This window comes from Histoplasma capsulatum, genomic scaffold, assembly GCF_000149585.1.
Source record: "Histoplasma capsulatum NAm1 scaffold_9 genomic scaffold, whole genome shotgun sequence".
Lineage (NCBI taxonomy): Eukaryota > Fungi > Ascomycota > Eurotiomycetes > Onygenales > Ajellomycetaceae > Histoplasma > Histoplasma mississippiense.
Genome location: NW_001813974.1, coordinates 1,079,334 through 1,101,769, shown reverse-complemented (window position 1 = coordinate 1,101,769; position 22,436 = coordinate 1,079,334). Strand labels below are relative to the sequence as shown.

Sequence of the window (22,436 nt, the reverse complement as noted above, 5' to 3'; positions counted from 1 at the left end):
CAGCTCAGCGAATTTACCACCAATGAGATTGTACATCTTCTAAACAATGATTATATATCTGCTCAGATTGCACAGATCATTGAGTGTCATCTGATCATTGTATATTAAATTCAATGAAATATTCACTGTTTTGAAACTGCTAGAAGTTCTCATTCAATATGAAATGTAAAGTTAAAGATCACACTGAATATCTTATCAGATTTAAAAAACTTTTTTAAAACATATTCAATTATATATTGTGATGAGATTGTTTACTTTATGAAAAATGAATTTGATATTGATATTCACTTTCAATCAATATTTAAATTATTGAAAAAATTGAATTTGATATAAAAAAAGATGATTAATTATTATAATTGTCATTTATAAAACTTGTTAATTTATTAATTCTATTTAATATAAATTGAATCTGTGATCAGTCAATGCAATGAGAAATTTTAAATTTAATGATATATTCAAATTAATCAATATCAATTTAATTAATTTATTTTTTTACATGAAAGTACTGTGAATGAATATATTGCAAATTGATGATATGAATGATCAAAAAGAGAATTCTTTTATTGTATTAGAAAACTTTATAAACAATTTTATAAATGATTAATTTTATCTATAATAAATGTTGATAAATATTTTAACTATAATATATATTAGAGATTTTATAATATAAAAAGATTCAATAAATTTATATATGTCTGAATACTACTTAAATGTTAATGAAATTATCATTATTTAATAATGAATAATTAATTACTTTTCTCATCATTCACAAACATTGTGAGATTTTTTGTGAGGGGTGATGACAGTGTGAAGAGTGAATAGTGGAAGATAGTAGATAGCGTAGTGGATGATAATAACAATAGTAGTAATAGTAGTAGTAGTAGTAGCTAATCGCTAAGAAGGAAAAGAAAGAGAAAAGAAGATGTGCAAAATACATACATCCATATATATATACATAGAGAAATAGCGGTAGTGAGAACATAATGGAAAGAGGTAAGAATAAGCAAAGATAATATAATAAGGAAATAATAAGCGAGTGCATTACAAGTCTGAATGAGATCTCAGGCTCAGAGGTAAGTGTTTGCAGAAATCAAGAATCTTCTAACTGTGTCTTCTTTTTCTCCTTCTCCTCCTCCTCCTTCTTATCCTGCTTCTCATCATCAGTTGAATTCTTGTCATTATCTGGAACATTTGGAACAGGTGGTTTGAGCAGATGAAGGTGCAGGATAGTTGGAGTCCTTTTACAAGCTTGCAAGGCAGTAGAACAGTGGGTGTTGCAGGGCATATTGACAGATTTGATGATAAAGATGCATATTTGAATGAATTGGATGATATTTGAATGATTCTAGAGATACGTGGATATTTTGGTTATTTCTGCGGTGTTTTGCTACTATTTTTCAGGGGGTGGCAGAAAATTCTGTTTTCGCAAGCTTTACGTCCGCCACAATATATTTCGGCCATCCAACGTCCATCCATTCCCATTCCCATTCCCATTCCCACCAACGCCCTGTATGCAACGATGCTACGATGCAACTATGCAACTATCCTCGCACGAATGCCCTCTCCCGGGCCGTTATCCTGTCCCCTCGCCTCGCGTCGGGCACCGTCTGCTGCAGCACCAACATCCCAACTTTGAAGAACAGCCAGCACGGTACTCGAGGTGCAGATATGCTCGAAGTTACCTGGCAAGGTTCTCAAGCATCGGCAACTAAATCCCTTTTGAGCCATGAGGGACCCTGAGAGCAATGCTATCTATCGCTTTGCCTGGAAGTGGGGTCATTGTCAGAGTAACGTCATTCATTCCTTGTCTACGCGTAGGTTGCCCGCAGACTTGATGCCCGTGAAGTGCATACCCGACAAGGAGGAGTCGTGGTAGTATTTTCGCACGTTCGAAAGTCGTCGCTTATTTATTTCAACTCGTCTTCTCGTATCTAGCTTCCGACTGAGGATTTTGCTGCATACGAGACTGTTGACTGAACGTCAAACTTCTCTTGCCCCCTCTCAATCATCGCCTCCCCTTACGAACATATATCAATCTGAGGCAAAATATAAAACGAAATGAACCGACAATCGAAACGATAAAATCTCTGGCAAGTTTTATTAAAACAATGCAAAACTCATTAGCCTAAGTACAGTAGTACATGCTCGATACAGAGTCCGCTACTTTGGTGGGTATTTTGGGCGTCCGCTTCAAGTCTAGGGGTATATCCTCCTGTCCTCTGTTCCTCGAATCTGTAACAAAAGAACATAGCAAATGCACCCAAGGAAAAACACAATGAGAGAAAATGCAAATACGTAAAGCATGCCTGCCAATCGAAAGGGGTAAAAAAAAAAAATGATAAAGAAAACTATGTACATAATCGAAATTCAGGACCTCAAGGCCTTGCTCGCTCATCAAAGCACAACACCATTTAGGTATCGTCGTCCTCTTCACTCCTCTCGAAAAAAACTTTTACAGCTTGGCTCGCCCCTCTTTCACAGTTTCCCACTCTTTCTTCCCAAACGGGACATACTCGCCCCCTCTAAACCAGTATAGCAGATCATCCACCCCCTTCTTGCTCAACAAATCCACATCCACCCCTTCCTTTCTCAGCACATGTTTCTGTTGCTTATTATTGCCTGTCGACTGTGTGCCTCTCGTTACCCTGAGAAATAGTGGGACGGCATACTTGGGCAGATTCTCCGACGCAAGTAGAGCCAAGGAGCGCAGCACGGTTGATGACGGCTCCAGAATCGGTACTTCCGATGCGTCCTCATGTTCACTGTTGGGCGGAGGGATGATCTTTGCCTGGTCACGGAACACGATGGCAGCACATCCAGCACGGCCGTCGTGTTTCGGCAATTCGACGCCGTAGACGTTCGCTTCGAGCACTTCGGGGTGCTTGCCGAGGACTTCGGAGACTTCGTTGGTGGACACGTTCTCGCTGCGCCAGCGGAATGTGTCGCCGATGCGGTCGGAGAAATACCAGCGGCCCTCAAAGTCCCAGCGCATAACGTCGCCGGTACGGAACCACACATCCCCCTTCCTCAGCACGTTGCGCATTATCTTGCCCTCTGTCGCACTGCGGTTGTTGAAATAGCCCTGGAAGGTCGACTTGATGTTCGGGGCGTAGAGTTGGAAGAGGAGCTCGCCCGGCTCTCCCCTGGGGACCTTCTTGCAGAAACCCGTCTTGGGATCGCGCCGCGGCAGTTCAGTCTCATAGTCTAACTCGACGACCGCGACAGTGTGGCCGGCTATTATCTCGGCAACCGGGCCGTTCTTTCCGATGGCTCCAGCTGTGAAGTCGTTGCCGGACCTGTTCCAGAGGCCGGCGGTGCCCTCTGTCGAGGCATAGAATTCGCAGATCATCGGCACGTTGAACCTCTCTTTAATGCGATTCCAAACGTCAGGTCCCAGGCCGTTCCCGTAGAGCATGCGTACGTTGTGCTTGAGGTCAAGATTCTCCCCACTGACAGGGTCGATTTCGCGTGGTGTTGCGAGCAGATATCGAAGGGTTTCACCAACATACTGAACGACGGTTGCCTCGTTGTTGCGGACTTCTTTCCAGAATTTGCTGGCGGAGAACTTGCGGCCGATGATGATGGTTGTTGTCGAAACCATGCATGCTAAATAACCTAGAATGGCGGCTGTGGAGTGGTAAAGTGGCATGCACTATGAAATATCAGTTTGGACATTCTTGACTGAAGAGGAACCAAAAAAAAAAAAAAAAAAAAAAAAAAAAAAAAAAAAAAAGAAAAAAGAAAAGAAAAACGCATGTATCTACTGTGTAGATGTACGCGCAGAATACACTGCATCGCAAAAACACCACAATGGGGATTATAGCGAAATTCGACATACCGTATAAACGCGATCCGTCGTTTTCAAACCTATCCATTTGCTAACGAATCCAGCGGCCATGATACATTTATACCAGCTAACAATGACAGCCTTTGGCAATCCCGTTGTGCCGCTAGTATATATTAGAGTGGCTACGAACAGTTAGACATACCTGGGCAAAGAGAAAAAGCTATTGGCGCAAAAGTAATTTACTTACCCATATCACTTGACTCTGATCCGGGCCGACTCGAATTTGGTGCCCGTTCGGCCGGCGTCAACAGGATCTCCCTCTCCAACGCCTTATCATAGAACACAACTTGGACAGAGCCACCCCCTTCTCGGAAGTCCGGCCTGCTAAACATCTCCAACTGCTCTGGTGGGAAAAACTCCTCCTGCAACTCGCGCTCAGCAAATAGGATCTGGGCAGTCGACACCTTAACACAATGCACCAGAGACGCCTTGGCCAAGTTATAATTGATCAAAGCTGGCCTCGCGCCAATACTCCACAACCCCATCCACATAAAGACGAATGCAGAGGAGTTCATCAAATCCATGATTACCACATCGCCCGTCTTGATGCCATGGGTATTTCTCAACCAGGTGCCATAGCGCAGAGAGGTGGTGTATAATTCGTGGAAGGTCCAGGTTTGCTGGTCGTACACAAGGGAAGGGCGGTTGGCAGTGCACTTATCCAGTGCGTTTCTTTCCATGACGTAGAATAGATTGCACTGGTCCCTCCGCTCAGCTATCATACGGTCGAGGGTGCAACGAGCTGCCGAATAGAACACATTGATGTCTTCCCAGATGCCCCATCGTGCGTTCGAATAGGCAATGGAGGCAGCGGCCGCTGGCACAGCGAGGGATAAGGGAACCTCTGCTTGCGCATCATTAGTTGGTGGTTTCGGCTCGTTTATTGATTGACATGAGAGCTATGGAAGAGGGAATCATGGAGAAGGGGATCGTACCTGCGAGACCCATTTGTGGCGTGGAAAGAAAATGGAGGAGATGAAATGAACGCGGTTATCCCCCGCAAACTTGAAGTCGAGGCCAAAAGTCAACGAACGAGATAAAATGAGAAAGGAAAAAAGAGAAAGAAAAAGAAAAAGAAAAAGAAGGTATTGGGAGAGGGAGGGGGAAAATACTGAACGAAAGTGCTTTCTGCCTGAGTATTTGTTCTGCGAGAGACTGAAGGCGACGGTTTTTCACACCCTTCATCACGTCTCACAAGCGTCGTCCAGATGGACCTGGCAAATAACACTGCTATTTCTGTGTTGACTCGATAGGAGGGCCAACTTCACTACGGGGAAGCAGACGCACTATTTCGAGGATTGGACTGTCGAGCAAATTCCGATATTGGAGCATCTAACAAGCGAAGTCATGGCGCATAAGAAGACCACAAAAAATAAAACCGAACAAACCAAAAAAAAAAAAAAAACCAAAAAAAATAAAAGGGGGGGCTTAGCTCGGCGTGGAATGGAGGCCACCATCAGTTATTTCAATTGTTTGGCGGAAGCCTGTCCATGGTTCATTCCTGCGATCGGTGGGGATACCGAGCTGTGAGATAGCTCGGCTCAGGGCCGGCAGAGTCAAAACCATCGCCATGTTGCGGAGGAGAGTCCGTACACCAGTGAATGGCAAATGGCAAGGAACCCCGCTGAGGATCGTTCTCCACAGCGCGAGTTTCTCTATCCCGTGCCAGCAATCGTCTTCACGGTGGCTCAAGAAGGATGAAGCTTAGGAGGAATAGGGTCCAAAGAGCCTCGAGTCATCCGCCGCTCGTCACGTGGCCCGCCTGGCAAACTCAACCGCCCGTCGGCTAACTCTATAGACTCTTATCCAATAATCTGCGCCGTGGCACATGCTGCGTCTTCGACCACCGCCTTCGCAGGGCAGCACCCAAATGCGCCGATTTGACTGGGGAGAATCGTTCTCTGTCGCTGCGACCCTCTCGGGATTCCTCACCATTGTTCGCCGTGGCCAAGCTGAAAGAATGCCGAGTTCAGGTTCCTCGCAATCCGCACCGAGGCGCGAGCAAGGATATGGGTTGCCGGCGCCCTGTTTCGGTTTCCGAGGATACGATTTCCAGTTTGTCGTTGACCACAAAATTAGAGTTTTTGAGTATTATTATTCAGACATGTTACGGTGGTTTAAACCCACTCGTACCAGACACAGACAACATGATTCCATTTTATATGCTGACAGATACACTTGTTGCTTCAAAAACGCCCTCAGCTTCCCGTTCCAGCACCCCTGTATCCAGAACAAACCCAATCCTCACATACTCCTGGAATTCCCGGTCCCGCCCGCATCCCCAAAACATGCACTCCCCGCCATAACCAACACCCCTTCCTACTCAAACAACTTCTCACGAAACACCACATCATCCACCAGCCTCCCCATCTTCGAAAACCTCACACACGCCACAGACCCGGCCACGGGTTTCGCCGACTCACAAGCCCACCGATTCTGCTCAATAACCCCTTCCGGCAGCGCCAGGTTATGCCGCGCGAGCGCATTATTGCTCTTGAGCAGGTTGTGCAAGCGCCCCTCATGCAGCGCGTAGAGGGCGATCTGCCGGTCGATCTGGCTTGCTGAGACGATTGTGTAGGCGCGCCAGGCCTCGCATGCCCGAACCAAGTCGACGTTGGGTGACGCGAGAGCCAGCCGACCCGAATGCCGGCGAGGGGGTAAGCTTTGGACATCGAGCCGGAGACGATCACGTTCGCGTAACCCGGAGTCATCACGGATTGGGGGAAACTCCGGGTCGGCAGGGGTGATGGAGTGGAAGAGCGGTCTGTAGACTTCGTCTCTGATGATAGTTATGGAGTGTTCGCGCGCGATTTGGACGATGGATTTGAGCGTTGAAGGGGGATGATCGAGGAGAACACGAAATTTATCGTGATCAAGTATATGAAAACGATATCCATTCTATGCCATTCTATTCTATTCAGGACTAATCAATGCCATCTCAAAAAAAAAAAAAAAAAAAAAACCCCTCAAAACCCCACTGGCGCCATCATCCCACGCTCAGCTCCCTCAATGTCCGGCCGCCACTTATCTTCCCCCTTCGTCTTCCACAGACTTACATCCGCCCTCAACGCTGTAGGCTGCGTATACGGCTGTTGATACGTAGGATATTGGCATATGTCATGATCGCCACGATCGTACATGCCGTAGAATATTAGGAAATTCGCTAGCGATGCGCCGGGTGTTACCAGCACATTCTCTGGCGAGAGCGGGGTTGATCTTTTCACGGACTACAGGTTAGATATGCGGATGCACAACTGCTCTGAGCCGTATTGTGGACCGTAATCCATAGCTCTGGATAGGAACTTCGTGGATAACGATGCCATTTTCATTGTTGTTCGAGGAAGAGGATGATGGGTTGTCAGAGAGCAATTGGAGGTCTTGGAGGGAGATGGGGAGGGAGCTGGGGCTGGAGACATTACGCTTCACTTTGGGGCTGTTGGCATTTGGGGTACTGGATTGGGGTTGGATGTTGGCTGGCTTGTTTTCATGGAGGAATCTCTGCGGCGCCTATAATATCCACAACTTCCTTAATCTCATCAACGCCGTTGCATTTAGGCTGCTGGTAAGTGGGATAACCCCATACTGATTCGTCGCTGCAGGGGGGAACAATAGCGATAGGATCCTTTGGCTTGGTGGCTAGTGCTTTGTATGCGTCTTTCATATGCTCGTTTGTCATGACCACGACGGTCCGTGTCGGTTCTGTTTCTGCCAGAGGATCATCAAACTGTATTGATTATTGAGAGGTGAAGGGTTCAGAGAACTATGCTGTGTAGGCGACGACGTCACTTCTCGCTAACTAGTACTAACTAGTACTAGTTCATTGATCTTCGCCTGAGGCATCGCTGAGCCTCGTGCCTGTTGCGTTGACTAAGCTCTGACTACGCTGGTCCCGAGGCAACGTCATGCCGCTCCAGCAGTTCCAGCCTCCTCAACTGGCTCCAACGGCTCCTCATCCAGCACTTCCGCAGCGTCGACTCCTGCGGCCCGTCCATCTTCGAGTACAGGAGTTATCATAGCCGCTCGTGATCGCTAACTGTATGCGGATGCTTGGGTTCCGCAACAAGAGAAATAACGAACCAATCGAGGTGGGTGCCTATCGCCAACTACGCCTCTTGCTCCTCATGAACTAGGTTTCCATCCTGCAACTCCGCCTTTATGCTCTGACATCACCAATAACTATTCTGTCTCCCTACCATAATCCACGGTATTTGGTGTCATCCTTGCTTCATCGTCTCCTCGGCCCTGTGTATATGCGCCCATCGTCTATTTTGCCCTGTCTGTAGCCCTCCGCGATGCGACCCCCTTCGCTCGCAAGCTCCTTCCTCTACGCCTCTATCCTCGCCTCGTCATCACTACCATGGCTTGCCTCGGCCTTTTCCAATTATTCAGATTCCTCCCTGCTTCTCTCATCGCGCGTGCTCCTTCAGGACGATCGTCCGAAAGACTGCCCTCCGTGCTTTAACTGCGAGCTCGAAGCCTTCCAGTGCCACCAGTTCGCAACCTGCAATAAATACAACGGGAAATGCGATTGTCCTGCCGGATTTGGAGGGGATGATTGTACCCTCCCTCTCTGCGGCTCCTTGCCGGATGGGAAAGAGAGAGCACCCCGGAAAGGAAAATACTGCAATTGTACAGAGGGTTGGGAGGGTGTCAACTGTAATGTTTGCAAAACGGACAATGTCTGCAATTCTATGATGCCGGAGGGCGAGGGAGGCGTATGCTACAAGGATGGCGTTACCCAGAAAGAGAATTATCAGATGTGCGCGGTGACTAATCGCAAAATTGTTGATATGCTTGGTGATCAGAAACCGGAGGTTACATTTTCTTGTAAAGAGTCGGACCATAAGTGCAATTTTCAGTGTATGTTCTTCCTTTATCCATATCCTTTAAACCTTAATAATACCTTTTTGCTTGTTCAATATCGCACCTGCTGACATGGAATCTAGTCTGGGTTGACCCAAGTTGAATCGTTCTACTGCAATTTGGACACCTGCAAATGGGGTATGGAGAGTACATACTCCCAGAACAAGACGACTTATACCTGTGAGAACGTAAGCTGTCGATGTATTGCTGAAAGGATGCTGTGTCAGAAGGATGCACTTGACCTGAGCGACTTTTTGAAGGAGGAGATTAAGGGACCAGCTACGTTTACGTCTACGTCAACTCTCGGAGGTAGTAGCGAGGATGGAAGCCGATTCTCAGAGCCAGTTATGAATGACATGATCAAGAATATCTTTGGCGACCCGGCTATCTTTTTAGCATGCCGGTCGGGAGAGTGTTTGTATAAGACTGATCTTCCAGGTTATAAACCACCGGTGAAAGTTATCAATACTCCGCTCATTTCGGGAGTAATCGCGAGTTGCTCTCTTTTCATTGTGGCCGTTATCATGGGTGTATGGTATCTGTCTAGACGCTCGGCCTATCGTGATTATATTTCCTTACCGCTCGATGACTCCGATGATGAAGGTGCGAAACTCATGGTCGACCACAAACCCGCCTCGCTACACTTTGAAAACGTTGCCTACTATTTTAACGGGAGGCAAATCCTTTCAGGAATTCAAGGTTCTGCTCATCCAGGCCAACTTATGGCCATTATGGGGGCCTCTGGTGCAGGAAAGACAACATTCTTAGATATTCTAGCTAGAAAGAACAAACGTGGCGCGGTGGAAGGTGTCTTTTATGTGAATGGAGAGAAGGTCGATGACGATGAATATCGTAGTGTCATAGGATTTGTTGATCAGGAGGACACGATGTTACCGACTCTCACAGTCCATGAGACAATTTTGACCAGCGCATTACTCAGGTTGCCCCGGAATATGAGTAGGGCTGCAAAGGAGCAGAAAGTTTTTGAAGTCGAGAAGCAGCTTGGGATCTATCATATTAAAGATCAAATGATCGGATCTGAGGAGGGAAGAGGGCGCGGTATCTCTGGCGGGGAAAAGAGACGTGTTGGTATAGCATGCGAACTTGTGACGAGCCCTAGCATTTTGTTCTTGGATGAACCTACTAGTGGCCTGGTATGTCTCCTCCCCCCTCCCCCGAACCGAAATCTTTCGCTGCCCACTTTAGTAAATCCATTATTGACTCTTTGCAGGATGCTTTCAATGCGTTTAATGTTGTTGAGTGCTTGGTGACCTTGGCTAAAAATTTCAACCGCACCGTCATCTTTACAATCCACCAGCCCCGCTCGAATATTGTGGCATTATTCGATCAATTAATCTTACTGGCTGAGGGAAAAACCGTTTACTCTGGCCCATTCGCCAGCTGCCAACCATATTTCGACCATATCGGATATTCGTGTCCCTCTGGCTTTAATATCGCAGACTATCTTGTTGATTTGACCATGCATGCTAGTAACACTCACTCACGGTATGAAGATGAAATTCATTTGGATGTCAACCACGATGCTGCCAGAACCGCGACTAGCAGCTTACGAGCGGTTAAATCTATCGCGAGTGTGTCGAACGCTTCCGTGGACAATAGCAGCTCGGACAGACCTAACGAATCGGGATTCCGTCCAATCAGTAAACGTAAAGAGTCACTCAAACAACGACAGGACAAGCAGCTCTATACAAGGAGGAAGGCTGCTGAAGTGGGTACGCCCTCTACTTTACGCACTGAGGACGAAGAACACATAGTCGGTAGTCTTTCTGGGAACGGCCAACATCGATCACGCCAACCAAACAATGTTACTTTGCGAGTTCTCGATGACCCAGATCATCCTCCTCCGTCTTCAGCGGGATTCGGCACCGACCTTGATCATCTAGTCTCCAGCTACATCGAATCGAATGTCGCAGCATCCGTGCGTGACGAGATCAATGCCGCCGTCAACATGGCCGCAGAAGCAAACGGATTTACGAGCTCGGGACTGGAAGCAAACGGGTCCTTAAATAAACCAATGACTGGCTATGCCAAAGTTGGCCTTTTCAGGCAATTCACCATCCTTTCCCAACGGACATGGCGCAATCTATATCGAAACCCCATGCTCATGCTCACCCACTATGCAATCGCTATCGTGCTCGCGGTGCTTTCCGGATTTCTCTTCTACGGACTAACAGACGACATAAAGGGTTTCCAAAATAGACTGGGCCTGTTCTTTTTCCTCCTCGCCCTCTTCGGCTTCAGCACCCTAACTAGCCTAAACGTCTTCTCAACCGAACGATTACTCTTCGTCCGCGAACGTGCTAACGGATATTATTCACCAATAACCTATTTTGCCTCAAAGGTCGCCTTCGACATCGTCCCGTTACGCCTTATCCCACCAATCCTCATGGGCATCATCGTATACCCGATGGTTGGGCTGATCCCCGCGTGGCCCGAATTCCTCAGATTTATGCTCATTCTCCTACTGTTCAACCTCGCTGCAGCTTGCATCTGCCTGACTATCGGGATCGTCTTCAAAGATGGCAGTGTCGCAAATCTGATGGGCAGCCTGGTGATGCTATTCAGTCTCCTGTTTGCTGGCCTCCTTCTCAACCGCGATGCAATTCCGAAATCTGCACTTTGGCTTCAAGTGGTACGTATTTCCCATTCCATTTCCATCCAGAATCCAACCCAACTTCAAGCCCCCCCTCCCCCCTCCCTCCCTCACAAAAAATTTTCTTTTAAAAAAATTAAAATTAAAGTTAAATTCAATTCAATAACGCTAAAGTATATATGTTTCATCAACAGCTCTCCATCTTCCACTACGGCTTCGAAGGTCTAATCGTCAACGAAGTAACATACCTCACTCTCATCGACCACAAATACGGTCTTGACATCGAAGTCCCTGGCGCCTCGATACTGAGCGCGTTCGGCTTCAATACCCTGGGTCTGTGGCACGACGTTATTGGCCTGGGCATATTCTCTGGCGTTTTCATCGTTATTGCATATGCCGCTATGCACTTTTTACTTGTTGAGAAGAGGTAGAAAAGCCATATAAATATATGGATGGGTGTCTGAATGAGTGAGTGAGCGAGAATGGGATCCGTGTGCATCAATCAAATCAGATGGGGCAAGCTCTCAAATTTTTTTGGGTCTCCTTTTTTTATAAATATATATATATATACACTTCTTCTGTTTCTTCTACGCTTTCTTCCCTTGCGTTTTCTGTTGATTTGTGTCTTTTTTTTCCTTTGCAGCTTTCCGGCCTCACCATAACATGCCTTGATAAATGGTGGATTTCACAAATAGGTAGTGGGTGCTATGGCAAGTCAGGAAGCTTCAATCCTTCCTGGGTGGGAAGGCGAAGGTAGTAGTAGGATATCAAGATTTTGAATTATTAACGAATGTGAGATAGAACAGCACAGCGCACCTAAAGTATCATTTGAACTTTAAAAAAAAATCTTCCGGGTATCCTGACAATAAAGAGCAAAAAGAAAAAGACGAAAAAAGAGAAAAGAAAGGGAAGGGGCCAGGTGCTGGGAGTAGAGTCGTGGGAGGCCGATCATCTAAAAACAAAGCACGAAAACATTGAATAAACGAGGAGCAAGGACTAGGAGGAACATATGTCATAGACTGTTCAGTGTTATCAACGTTGACCTTCTTTATGGACTTTCGTCAAAAAACACCAGAAACCCCAACCCCCGCCCCCATACTGTACAACACCGATAGATAAAGGTCATGGATGACGTGCAAATTCAACCGTATAGAGATTTCAAAGATGATTTTTTTTTTTTTTTTTTTTTTTTTTTTTTTCCCTTGTCTCTCAGGATCGTTCATCACTCGTAAACCCGATTTACTTCTCATATTAATTTGAGCCACTTTGTTTTCAATTAATTCTCCAGCATCGATGGGACAATGCGGGTGGCTGTCATAGTCTCTGACTGCATATATAGCCTTAGAAAAAATATGAAGAGCCAAAAAAAAAAAAAAAAAAAAAAAAAAAAAAAGGATTGATCCTTTTGGCGTGGTGGTAAAAGCCTTGCTACAAGATTGCATGTTTAGCTATGCGAATTAGGAACCTGGCCCATATTTTCGGCCAATAAAACTCGAAGAATGAGGTTTCTAGGTATTTAACTCATCAAGCATTTCCAGCTCGAGAATACTCTTCCGATATCGTCACAAGCAAACGCATGCCGCATGCATGAGGTAAAAAACGGTGTCCTACGGCGTTGTGGCTGGATAATACCGAGTAACTAATCAACGCCTGGCCCTCGAGAGCATTTTAAGTTGTAGTGGTACTGTACATCACCGTGTCAACCATCGGATCACTCTTCAACTGCCGCCAATCAAGTTGGCGAAACACCTTACCCCGACAGGACATAGTAGTTTGACCGGGTAATTTCATGGAATACTCATCCCTGGGCAACAGGGGGATATAAGGGCTCCGTTCCGGCGTTTTCGTTTTCGTGCACTGCTTCCGCTTCTGCTTCTTGGACATTGAGCGGCAGGCGAAGGCTCCACTCGAGTTGACGCACCGACACAATGTCACATACGGTGACGCCACCCGCAAATCGGTCAAGGCGATCGAGAAGAGGAGACTCGGTCTTGCAGCAGTATTCCATGAAGCGGGCAAAGTAATCCATTACGATGGAGGATTTGAGGTTTACCATGGCATAGATCCTGCGAAGGTGTGGCATGCCTTCTAGATCGGGAAGGTCCCGTGTCTGGATATGTAGACATGATTTTATTAGCATGGGAAGCTGAAGCTTGGGAAGTAGGAAATTTTCAAGTCGTACAAATAAACCAGGGGGCTGGACATAAGCCAGCTGCTCAAGAAGCGGACAGACAGCCTTGAGTTCAGGGATGGGTAGATGAGAAGGCGAAAGGGGCATGGTCATGGCGAGCATCCGAAGCGAACTGAAATTGCGTCCCAGATGGGGAATAAACTGGTCTACGCTTAGGGAGGTCAATCGAGCTGCTATCTCGTCCCAGGAATCCTGGGAATCCTGGGAACCTGCACGATTCGGAAGAGGTTTACCCTCAAAAGCGAGTGATTCAAGCGAGTGATAATCCTGCCACTCCCCAAGCAGAGTTCCCTGAACAGTCCTGTAAATGTGACGTCGGGAGATTTGAAGATGTTTCAGACACCCGACGTCCACTGCTTTCAAAAAGATTCCTCAATGGAATCAGAGAACCCATGACCGTAATATACCGTACCAAGCAGGTCAAACGACTGTAAACAAAGCTTTTCCGAGGCCTGCACGAATGGTTCAAAAAGCACGAAAGTTGGATCTCCTTCGCCTTCCAACACGCTTTTTGGCGCACAGTCTGGATAGCCAGTTCGGAAAACCAAGTAACCGTGCCATGTTGCCCAATCACCGAAGCGGAGCGCCAACGACTCCAGACTCTTCCGGTGGGTGAAAATGGCGTCTCTCAGGCCTAGAAGTTCGGGTTCCGTACTGGCCTTGATGGAAAGTGACCGGAGAGGACATTGTGATAGAAGGTCCAGTTTCAGGACATCAAGAGGGCAAGAAAGTTTTGTAACACGCGGATCGCCATCGCAAGTAAAGGCAGTTATGTTTTGGGCAGCAAATGCTTCCATGAGGTGGCCCGGGGGAACAGGATTTGAGGCCCAGCTTGCTAAAATCAGCGACTGAACCACTATATAACCGTTTCATCGCGAGGGAGGACATACATAACCTCGTCCAAGGAATGCATTTCGCGAACGCAACCCAACAGAAGATCCATTGCCAGTGATTCACCCCGTTCGAAGACATCTGACTCATTTACGAACAATATCGACTGCTTTGTGATAACCGGACAGAGAGTCTTCCTGTCTCTATACAAACCACGCAGCTGTGTGAGCCAAGCCGGCGAGAACTCCGGTTTCGATCGCGGTCGCAAAGTATTGTCCAACTCAATGATTGTATGTTGGTAAAGCAACCGGGTCGTTTTCTTGTTCAGGGACCGGGATACACACAAGGCAGCACGGTCCCGGAAGCGCGGAATCTATGCTGAGATTTAATACCGCAACGTAATAAAATGGAGCGAAATGAACTGGATGGATATCATACATAGGAGCCTATATGTCAGATAATTTCAATGGGAAGGCTCTCCATGGTCGAGCAAATGGGTCGGCGGCGATGCAACTGTAACTTGGCACACTGGATCTAGGGGGAACCCGTCCCAATGCTCGCGTTGGGGTTCCTCGATAATGATATTGATTCAATTCGGTTCATGCAATAGAGGCTTGCGTGGCGGAGATGCAACTGACTCATTGATCATCCTGGGCTGAGCTTCAGGCTCCAGGTCTGAACTTTCACAGGCCTACCCTAGTTGGGCATCGGACATCGCGAGTTGCCCACAGTGCGGTGCGTGCAATACAGTCATTATTTGAGCTCTGTAGTGGGGGCAGTCACATTCATGACATCAGGTTGGTGTCGAAGAGTGTTGAACTGAGCATGCCACTTCGAGACAACAAACGGAGAGGAATTGTTTCCTTCGAGCCTAGCGGAAAACGCTTTCGGTTGGATGGTTAAAGCGTCCTTTTGGGCCAGAGAGATAGGGTTCCTGGAACAACATCGATGAGCCTCCCCTCCCGCATGCAGACACGGGGTAATGCAATGCTGAGATGTCTGGGTCGATTGAAGCGAATCGTCAACGCAGCTTCTTCCTGCCTGCTTGGCGAGTGCAAGGCATCATATCATATCATCACTGTTGCTGCCTGTGGGTGGTGCCTGAAGCTGGGAGGAGCCCATAAATACGAGCAGGATATCCCTCCTCGGGTGGCATAAAATTAATAACGGGATCGGGTCGCTGATTCTCCTAGCCGATATATCTTGTCCGTTGGTCTGTTAAAAGGAATCCTCTCGACTTTCACTCCTGCCCCTCTTCTGCCCCTCTGCACGCCTGGCAAAAAAAAAAAAGAAAAAAAGAAAAAAAGAAGAAAAAAAAAGAAAAATGTCAGACATCTCAAAAGTTACAATTATCGGAGTAAATTTCCCCTTTGTTATGTCTAAAATTCCCTTCATGTATCTATCTCTTCTCTATCTATATTCCCCCAAACCATAACTATAAACTTTTGAGCCCCAAACCCTAATACCCCCTTACCTCCCTTGTACTTGTTCTCTTTCCCTTCTCCGATTTCCGCCAACTTGACAACAACCCCCACCCACAGGCCGCTGGTCACCTAGGTCAACATATCCTAACTGCTCTGCTCGGCGAGCGCAAGCTCATTACCCAAATCCTCACCCGTATCGATTCAACCTCTTCCTTCCCTGATGACATCCCGGTCGTCAGGGCTGATTTTAGCTCCGTCAACTCCCTCAAGGACGCTTTACGGCGCCAACATGCGATCATCAGCGTAGTGGGGATTCAGGGTGTGTCCGACCAGATCAATGTCATCGATGCTGCTGTTGCTGTCGGTGTGCGCCGCTTCATACCCAGCGAGTTCGGCAATCACCCAGAGTCTGAACACAAGCGATTGCCGGAGATGAGGATGACCCAGCCGGCTAAAATAGCCGTGATGAAGCATCTAGCTGAGAAGGTCGTGGAAACGGCCGGCAGATTCTCGTGGACGGCGATTGCGGTGGGGAACTTTTTCGATTGGGTGCGTATTTGGTTGAATTTTGTACATTTTCGTTTCTCGTTCTTTTCGGGTATATTGACTATATATATGCCAACATTCCTAGCTTTGTTTTTGAGGGGAGAATGTCTTTTGAATATCAAAATTGACGATCCCTCAATTAACCCCCCATCGATAGTCTATTAAACGTTTCCCCGCTTTCGGTTTCGACTTAGCCAACAAGGAAGCCCGAATCTATGATTCAGGCAATGAGCATATCACAGGCGTGCTCATCGACTCCGTCGGCCAGGCTGTCGTCGGCACTTTCCTCAACCCCGTCGAAACGGCAAACAAATTCCTACGCATCAGGTCCCTGGAGACGACGCAGAACGAAATCCTAGCGGCCTTCGAGCAGCTTACGGAATCCAAATGGGCAGTGGAGAGGATCTCGACTCAGGAATTGTATCGAATTGGAAGAGAGAAAATGGCCATGGGAAAAGCAGGGTGGATTCTGGATATTCTCTGTACGCAGATTTTTGCTGATGGTGGGGGTCGATCGGTTGTTGCGACGTGGGAGGATTCGGACAATACATTGGTTGGAGTTCAGGAGGTCGAGTTGCAGGATGTGATTAGGGGAATTGTGGCGGAGAGTCGAGATATGTAGAATCTCAGTGCACAGCAAGTAGATTTGCTGTCATCTTTGGAACTCCCTTGCCGCGTTTGACACTATCATCATGCCTAAGTTCTGTTTATCAATTGTTGGAAGATCTCAAAATAAAATCAAACTTGGCGATGGCGTCTCCACGTCATATCTATCGTCTTCACTATCCATGTTCCCATCGTCGGCTTCATTTACTTTTTCTGGCAATCGTATGAACCAAACCGCCACGAAAATTAGCCCATACAATAGTGTGATTCCAAAATATGGCAATCCAATCCACCCCTTCCCCATCTTCAATCCCAGTGAAAACAATCCAGCCAGTAATGGTGAGCCAACAAAAACGCCGAACATTGAAACCACTGACACCACGGAATATAACCTTGCCATATGCTTGGGTTCAACGTAGGTAGCCACCAAGCTCGCATTTAGGGAACCGAGCCCGGTACCAAGCGTGTAAATCACCAGCCCTGCGATCATGGTGGCAACCGTTGGGGCAAGGCCTAAGCAGATGGCACCAAGCGTGTACATGATGATACTAAATCGGGACAGGATGAGGTCTTTGGTTGCGGTGGTATAGCGCCGGTTTACAGTGAGGTAGCGGGAGACTGTGGGCAACAAGACGAGGAGCAAGAATATGTTGACACCTGCGAAGATGGTAAGGGAGAAATTTGCTGTAGAGAGGGGGATTTCATAACGAGTCGAGACGTATAGAAGAATGATTGACAGCTGCTTACTGCCGATGTTTGCAATAAACAATATCAAGAGGATAAGAGCTGTGGTGCGGTTTGGGATTAAGGATTTGATGGCCGTACGGAGAAGATGGAGACGGTTTTTGAGAGTGGGTTTTGAAAAGCTGTTATGAATGGTGTCAAAGAAATCTTCTACATCCTCGCCACTTGCGTATTCGTCTTCCGAAGTTGACTGTAGATGCGATTTGAGGTCTCTCAAATGAACCGTCTCAGGTATTATTAAAAGCAACGGGAGACTGCAGGTGGCGCATATTGAGCCCAAAAAGAGAGGATTCCAGGGGCTCCCTTTTAGCATCATCCATGATGCTAAGAGAGGGGCCAAAAATTGAGTGATAACGATAGCCAAGGCTATCTGGAAAAATGCCGTTGATCTAGGATGGAGGGCAAGAGTGAGAAGGTGGACGAATTGATGGAATGTGTGAGGAGAAAATGGAGAGGTATTCGTACCTATATCCAGCCTCAACAACATCCGTCATCATTGTCATCAACATGGCTAATGCCACGCCAGCTCCACCCCCTATGAAGAGAGCTGCTGACCCCAGCCACACTGCCCGCAGAGACATGACCCGAGAGAACCAGCATACCAAAAGTACCCAAAATTGACCCAACAGAAGGCCAACCACCGCTAGGGAAAGGACAAATTTCCTTCCGTATTTAACGTTGTCCGCGAGACGGCCGTACGGAATAGAGAGTAAAATGCCTGTGAACCCCCAAAAATGCATCCAGGCGGATAGCAGATCAGTCACAACTAACTTTAAGGTAATTGTTTATTCAAGGGTTAATTGACGGCTCTCTTGCAGAGAGCTATTTCCCACGAAGGAATGAAATTGGACATGAACATGAACATGAATATATCAACTACATACTGGGGAGCGCTTCGAAACTGATCTGCAATCCTTGCACGAAGGCTAGTTCGCCCTGCACCGGTGGGATTTTACACTTGTCCTCTGGAATGTCTTCTAACAATCGATATTGGCCTGGTTCGTGCGTTTCATAATACTTGCGGCAAGCTATAGCCTCGTAGATGCTGGTTTGAGGAGCGACGGAGAGGAAGTTTCCAAAATCAATACAGAATACTATTAGGACACAGAGAAATACGAAAACGACAGGTTTTTCCCTAGTTTTCCGAGGGCGGACTGTTGGCAGGGGCGATTCCGTCCCAAGGAGAGCGTCAGTCTCATCGTCGAGGAGAATATGATCATCAGCAGCCATTGTTGTAAGGAGAAGCACGGATTTGTTTAAGGCAGTTGCGCCATTCAATTGATTGCAGTGAGGAGACAGCTAGCTTTTCCATTGTTGCGACCAAGGAAGGTATTTGTAAGTACCAGATGTGCTGGACCCCTGCGTGTCAACCAAGGCAACACAATTAACAAGTCTCCGAACCAATGGCGCTGACATCATGTTGGATCAAAGCAGGATTAGGTATTTTGAACTGAATTGCGGTGCCCTGGCGAATGGATGCTGTTAGCTGTTTGATCTCCGCTGGGTTGTTGTCAACAATACGTAATTGTCTTCCAAGATTGAAGTAAATTAATTATCTCTGAAGTTTTCTGTGGTTGAGCCTGACTGACTAAGCTCTCATTTCGGGGCCGATTCGGCTCGGCATCTCCGTCAGTTGTTGATTGATAATTTTCGGCCCGAGACCCAAAACCCGGGCATTGTCAAGTCTGATTTCATGTCTTGGCCCAGAGAAGTCCATCAAGAACTCTGTGGACCTGATAATCCGTGTTCCATCACCCTCAGGAGAATCTCGAATTCTCGATGCAATAAATGCCACTGCAATGTAGTTGACTAAGCATAGTTGCAGAATTGGAAGGTTAGTTAGACCCAGAGCAAATGGTTTGTTGAATCCTGTTCATTCTTGAGATGTAAAACTGATGCCTCCTGTCTTAGAGCCATTCAGCCACACCGCATAGAGGATCACCGTTGAGCAAGTCGTAAGGAATAATTGCAAGAGGTATCGGCGGCAAATTGGTTCCCCGTTTTAGCAGTTTGACAACTTTTACTCAAACAAGCATAAAATGCTATGAGCCCGATTCCGCGGTCCCAGCAATTTCTATATACATAACGAGCTATAGTCTGAGATCCAGCAAGCTTCCAAAATAGTAATAACAATGATAAATTAAACACACCCATGATGGGTTAGATGCCTAGATCGCCGAACTTTTCAGAGTTTCGTAGTGCTCTATGTAGCTGCCCTACCTAAACTCAAGACTTCATCAAGTACGTAGACGAAACGTGTGTATAAAGTATTGCTCACAATTCCAATAGATGGGCTGAAAATTGTCTATAAAATTTCGTTCTAAGGAGCTATTGCTGGAAGATTAAAAGACACGGAAATGGAACTGATAGTTCGTGGTTGGTAGCGTACAGCGCCAGTAGAACAGAAGCTGAGAATAATTGGGTTTGGGTGATCCATCGCCATAAAGAAGATAACAGAGAGAGTTTGATTCCATTCCTGCTATCGTTAAGATTCAAGCGGTTTGGCTTTGTGGAGCTGCAAGCCATTGAGTAATCGAAGGGAAATCAACCAGTCCAGAGCACGGATGGCAATCTCTGACCCTCTCCAATGCATGTTCGAGAAGAGGTCGTGGTTCTTGATTCGAACTCGCTCATTCACGGTAAGCACAACCAAAAACTGAAGAGCTCAGCTGTTATAGTCCATGGTAGCGTTTGTCATGTTCTCTGGAAGATCCATAAATCTCGGATACTGCCATCCCAGGCATCCCGTCGTGGAGATTTGGGGAACACCTATGCTCGAAAAAAAGAGCGGCCTGCACAGTATCAACAAAGACGAGCATAAGGCAGTGTGAGTAAGAAGCAGTTTTCTGGTCTTTATATGATCCGATGGCTTGTTGACGCGGCTATAAATAGTGCTGGGTGTACCGCCGAAAAATGTGGCCAAGTCATCCACCACCACCAACAAACCACCAACAAACCACCACCACCACCAGCCATCCGTTGCACCACCAACTTCTATCCGCAGTTGGACCGGCAGCTCTCCACTCTCGCATCCTACATAGCTTCCGACCGACCAGCTCGACTCTTACCTACTCTCTCGCGCCTATTTGCTCCACCCTTTTGGCTGCGCTCCCAAAAGCTTTCCGTACCGCATTCGCTCCTATTGGCTCGTTCGTTAAGCTAGCTTGTCCAAGCACCCTTCGCACATTCGGTCATCTGGTCATATCAATACGGAGTACACTCGACTACGGTTACCTACTTAGACAGGATTGCTCAAGGACGCCTTTTACGGTCGGACAGCGGAATATCTTTGATATCGAGTATACGTTCAGGTTGCATTCCAGCTATCCTCCAGTTCTGACGTAAATATTTATTTACCCACACATACCACACCAAACTTTAAAAAGCCTTTACAACCGCGCACAACAGCATCATGTCTGGCGAAGCTTGGCTCTACTTGTTGGCGGTACTGATAAATGCCGTCAACCTCTTTTTACAAGTTTTCTTTACGATCATGTACAGCGATTTGGAATGGTGAGTCGGCGCATTCTCCCAATCGATTCATCTACGGCGTGTCCCCTTCTGTCCCCTTCTGGTAGATGGGAGCTTTAAGAGCTGTCTATGATGAATATGAATCAAATATTTCTAACCAGCTTCTACGCGGATGCTGTAGTGATTACATTAACCCCATCGACCTTTGCAACCGGCTCAACGCATATATCGTCCCAGAAGCCGCTGTTCATGCATTCCTGACGATCCTCTTCGTTGTTAATGGATACTGGCTGGCTATAATTCTGAACCTCCCGCTACTGGCGTTCAATGCGAAGAAGTATGTTCAACTTTTTTTTGGGGTGGAGGATAGTTGTAGATTATATAAGGCACACAATCCACTAACTTGTCCTGAATCCTGCAGGATATTCGATAACCAGCATCTTTTGGATGCTACTGAGATCTTCCGGAAGCTCAATGTTCATAAAAAGGTTTCACTTGCACCTCCGTTCTCCTCCGCTTTCCGGCATCGGATGACTAATATTGCTCTTCTCGCTCGCAGGAATCTTTTATCAAACTTGGGTTCCACCTGATCATGTTCTTCTTCTATCTCTACAGTATGATTGTCGCCCTGATCCAAGACGAATCACATTGACTACGTGAGAAAGCTGGGAACGCGATGCGGGACGGCCGTCCGCACGGCCTGTAACCTCGCAACTACCAAGCAGCTACAACCCCAGGTCAACAATAATACGAGCCGACCAACTTTGAAAATCTGGAATAGAACAGTGGACATTTATTTGCGCAATAATTGTCCATCCCACCACCTTACAACCCACATATTCGACCCATGACGTGTTATTTTTTTGTCTTTATGTTTTCAATTTTTTTCTTTTTTCTTTTCATCTTGCCTCTTTTGTCTTTGCGAACAGCGATTGACTATTGATAGAGCTGAGTGAATTCGGTAACGTTTTTCGTTTTGATTTTTGTTTCTCTACTTACATTTGGGAGGATTGATCTCCATATGTGATATGGATTGGGAAATGAGAAATGATTCTGTATTAGTGTTTAATTATGTTGTTACTTACAATTTCCAACTCTTTTATCTCTCCTTAATGCTGGGCTAACAGACATGAGTGGAGGGACGCATGTGGCAGATGGGCACAAAGTGTACGAATTTCGAGGTGTATGCAAATGCAGGTGTCGGAGTCTACATCTTTTTCTTTCTTATTGCTATTTACCTGCCAACCCTTGTGTATATACGCCTGAGGCACTAATGAAGAGCGTATGATACGCGCTCTT

General features: G+C 46.7%; 8 protein-coding genes across 8 annotated transcripts; 4 read left to right on the top strand and 4 right to left on the bottom strand.

Annotated features, from left to right (window-relative positions):
- Positions 1 to 2,452: 2,452 nt before the first annotated feature.
- On the bottom strand, positions 2,453 to 4,795 carry HCAG_07804 (conserved hypothetical protein; the record flags this gene model as incomplete). The annotated part of the gene is made up of 4 exons (XM_001537445.1): positions 2,453 to 3,652; positions 3,839 to 3,969; positions 4,035 to 4,691; positions 4,783 to 4,795. 4 exons carry the CDS (start codon positions 4,793 to 4,795, stop codon positions 2,453 to 2,455), a joined length of 2,001 nt encoding a protein of 666 aa, XP_001537495.1.
- Positions 4,796 to 6,166: 1,371 nt separating this feature from the next.
- On the bottom strand, positions 6,167 to 7,170 carry HCAG_07803 (predicted protein; the record flags this gene model as incomplete). The annotated part of the gene is made up of 3 exons (XM_001537444.1): positions 6,167 to 6,745; positions 6,904 to 7,063; positions 7,100 to 7,170. The coding sequence occupies 3 exons, from the start codon at positions 7,168 to 7,170 to the stop codon at positions 6,167 to 6,169; spliced, it is 810 nt and encodes a 269-aa protein (XP_001537494.1).
- Positions 7,171 to 8,139: 969 nt separating this feature from the next.
- Positions 8,140 to 11,755, top strand: HCAG_07802 (conserved hypothetical protein; the record flags this gene model as incomplete). Its single annotated transcript, XM_001537443.1, has 5 exons — positions 8,140 to 8,562; positions 8,794 to 8,898; positions 8,938 to 9,864; positions 9,942 to 11,363; positions 11,519 to 11,755. The coding sequence occupies 5 exons, from the start codon at positions 8,140 to 8,142 to the stop codon at positions 11,753 to 11,755; spliced, it is 3,114 nt and encodes a 1,037-aa protein (XP_001537493.1).
- Positions 11,756 to 13,122: 1,367 nt separating this feature from the next.
- On the bottom strand, positions 13,123 to 15,100 carry HCAG_07801 (predicted protein; the record flags this gene model as incomplete). Its single annotated transcript, XM_001537442.1, has 5 exons — positions 13,123 to 13,434; positions 13,507 to 13,868; positions 13,928 to 14,346; positions 14,406 to 14,549; positions 15,042 to 15,100. 5 exons carry the CDS (start codon positions 15,098 to 15,100, stop codon positions 13,123 to 13,125), a joined length of 1,296 nt encoding a protein of 431 aa, XP_001537492.1.
- A 570-nt stretch (positions 15,101 to 15,670) lies between these two features.
- Positions 15,671 to 16,938, top strand: HCAG_07800 (predicted protein; the record flags this gene model as incomplete). Its single annotated transcript, XM_001537441.1, has 3 exons — positions 15,671 to 15,703; positions 15,888 to 16,319; positions 16,474 to 16,938. The coding sequence occupies 3 exons, from the start codon at positions 15,671 to 15,673 to the stop codon at positions 16,936 to 16,938; spliced, it is 930 nt and encodes a 309-aa protein (XP_001537491.1).
- Positions 16,939 to 17,198: 260 nt separating this feature from the next.
- HCAG_07799 (predicted protein) lies at positions 17,199 to 17,730 on the top strand (the record flags this gene model as incomplete). The annotated part of the gene is made up of 3 exons (XM_001537440.1): positions 17,199 to 17,261; positions 17,485 to 17,590; positions 17,699 to 17,730. 3 exons carry the CDS (start codon positions 17,199 to 17,201, stop codon positions 17,728 to 17,730), a joined length of 201 nt encoding a protein of 66 aa, XP_001537490.1.
- Positions 17,731 to 18,032: 302 nt separating this feature from the next.
- HCAG_07798 (predicted protein) lies at positions 18,033 to 18,896 on the bottom strand (the record flags this gene model as incomplete). Its single annotated transcript, XM_001537439.1, has 3 exons — positions 18,033 to 18,036; positions 18,132 to 18,384; positions 18,551 to 18,896. The coding sequence occupies 3 exons, from the start codon at positions 18,894 to 18,896 to the stop codon at positions 18,033 to 18,035; spliced, it is 603 nt and encodes a 200-aa protein (XP_001537489.1).
- Positions 18,897 to 21,078: 2,182 nt separating this feature from the next.
- On the top strand, positions 21,079 to 21,789 carry HCAG_07797 (ER-derived vesicles protein ERV14; the record flags this gene model as incomplete). Its single annotated transcript, XM_001537438.1, has 4 exons — positions 21,079 to 21,179; positions 21,319 to 21,474; positions 21,559 to 21,613; positions 21,697 to 21,789. 4 exons carry the CDS (start codon positions 21,079 to 21,081, stop codon positions 21,787 to 21,789), a joined length of 405 nt encoding a protein of 134 aa, XP_001537488.1.
- Between the last annotated feature and the right edge of the window lie 647 nt (positions 21,790 to 22,436).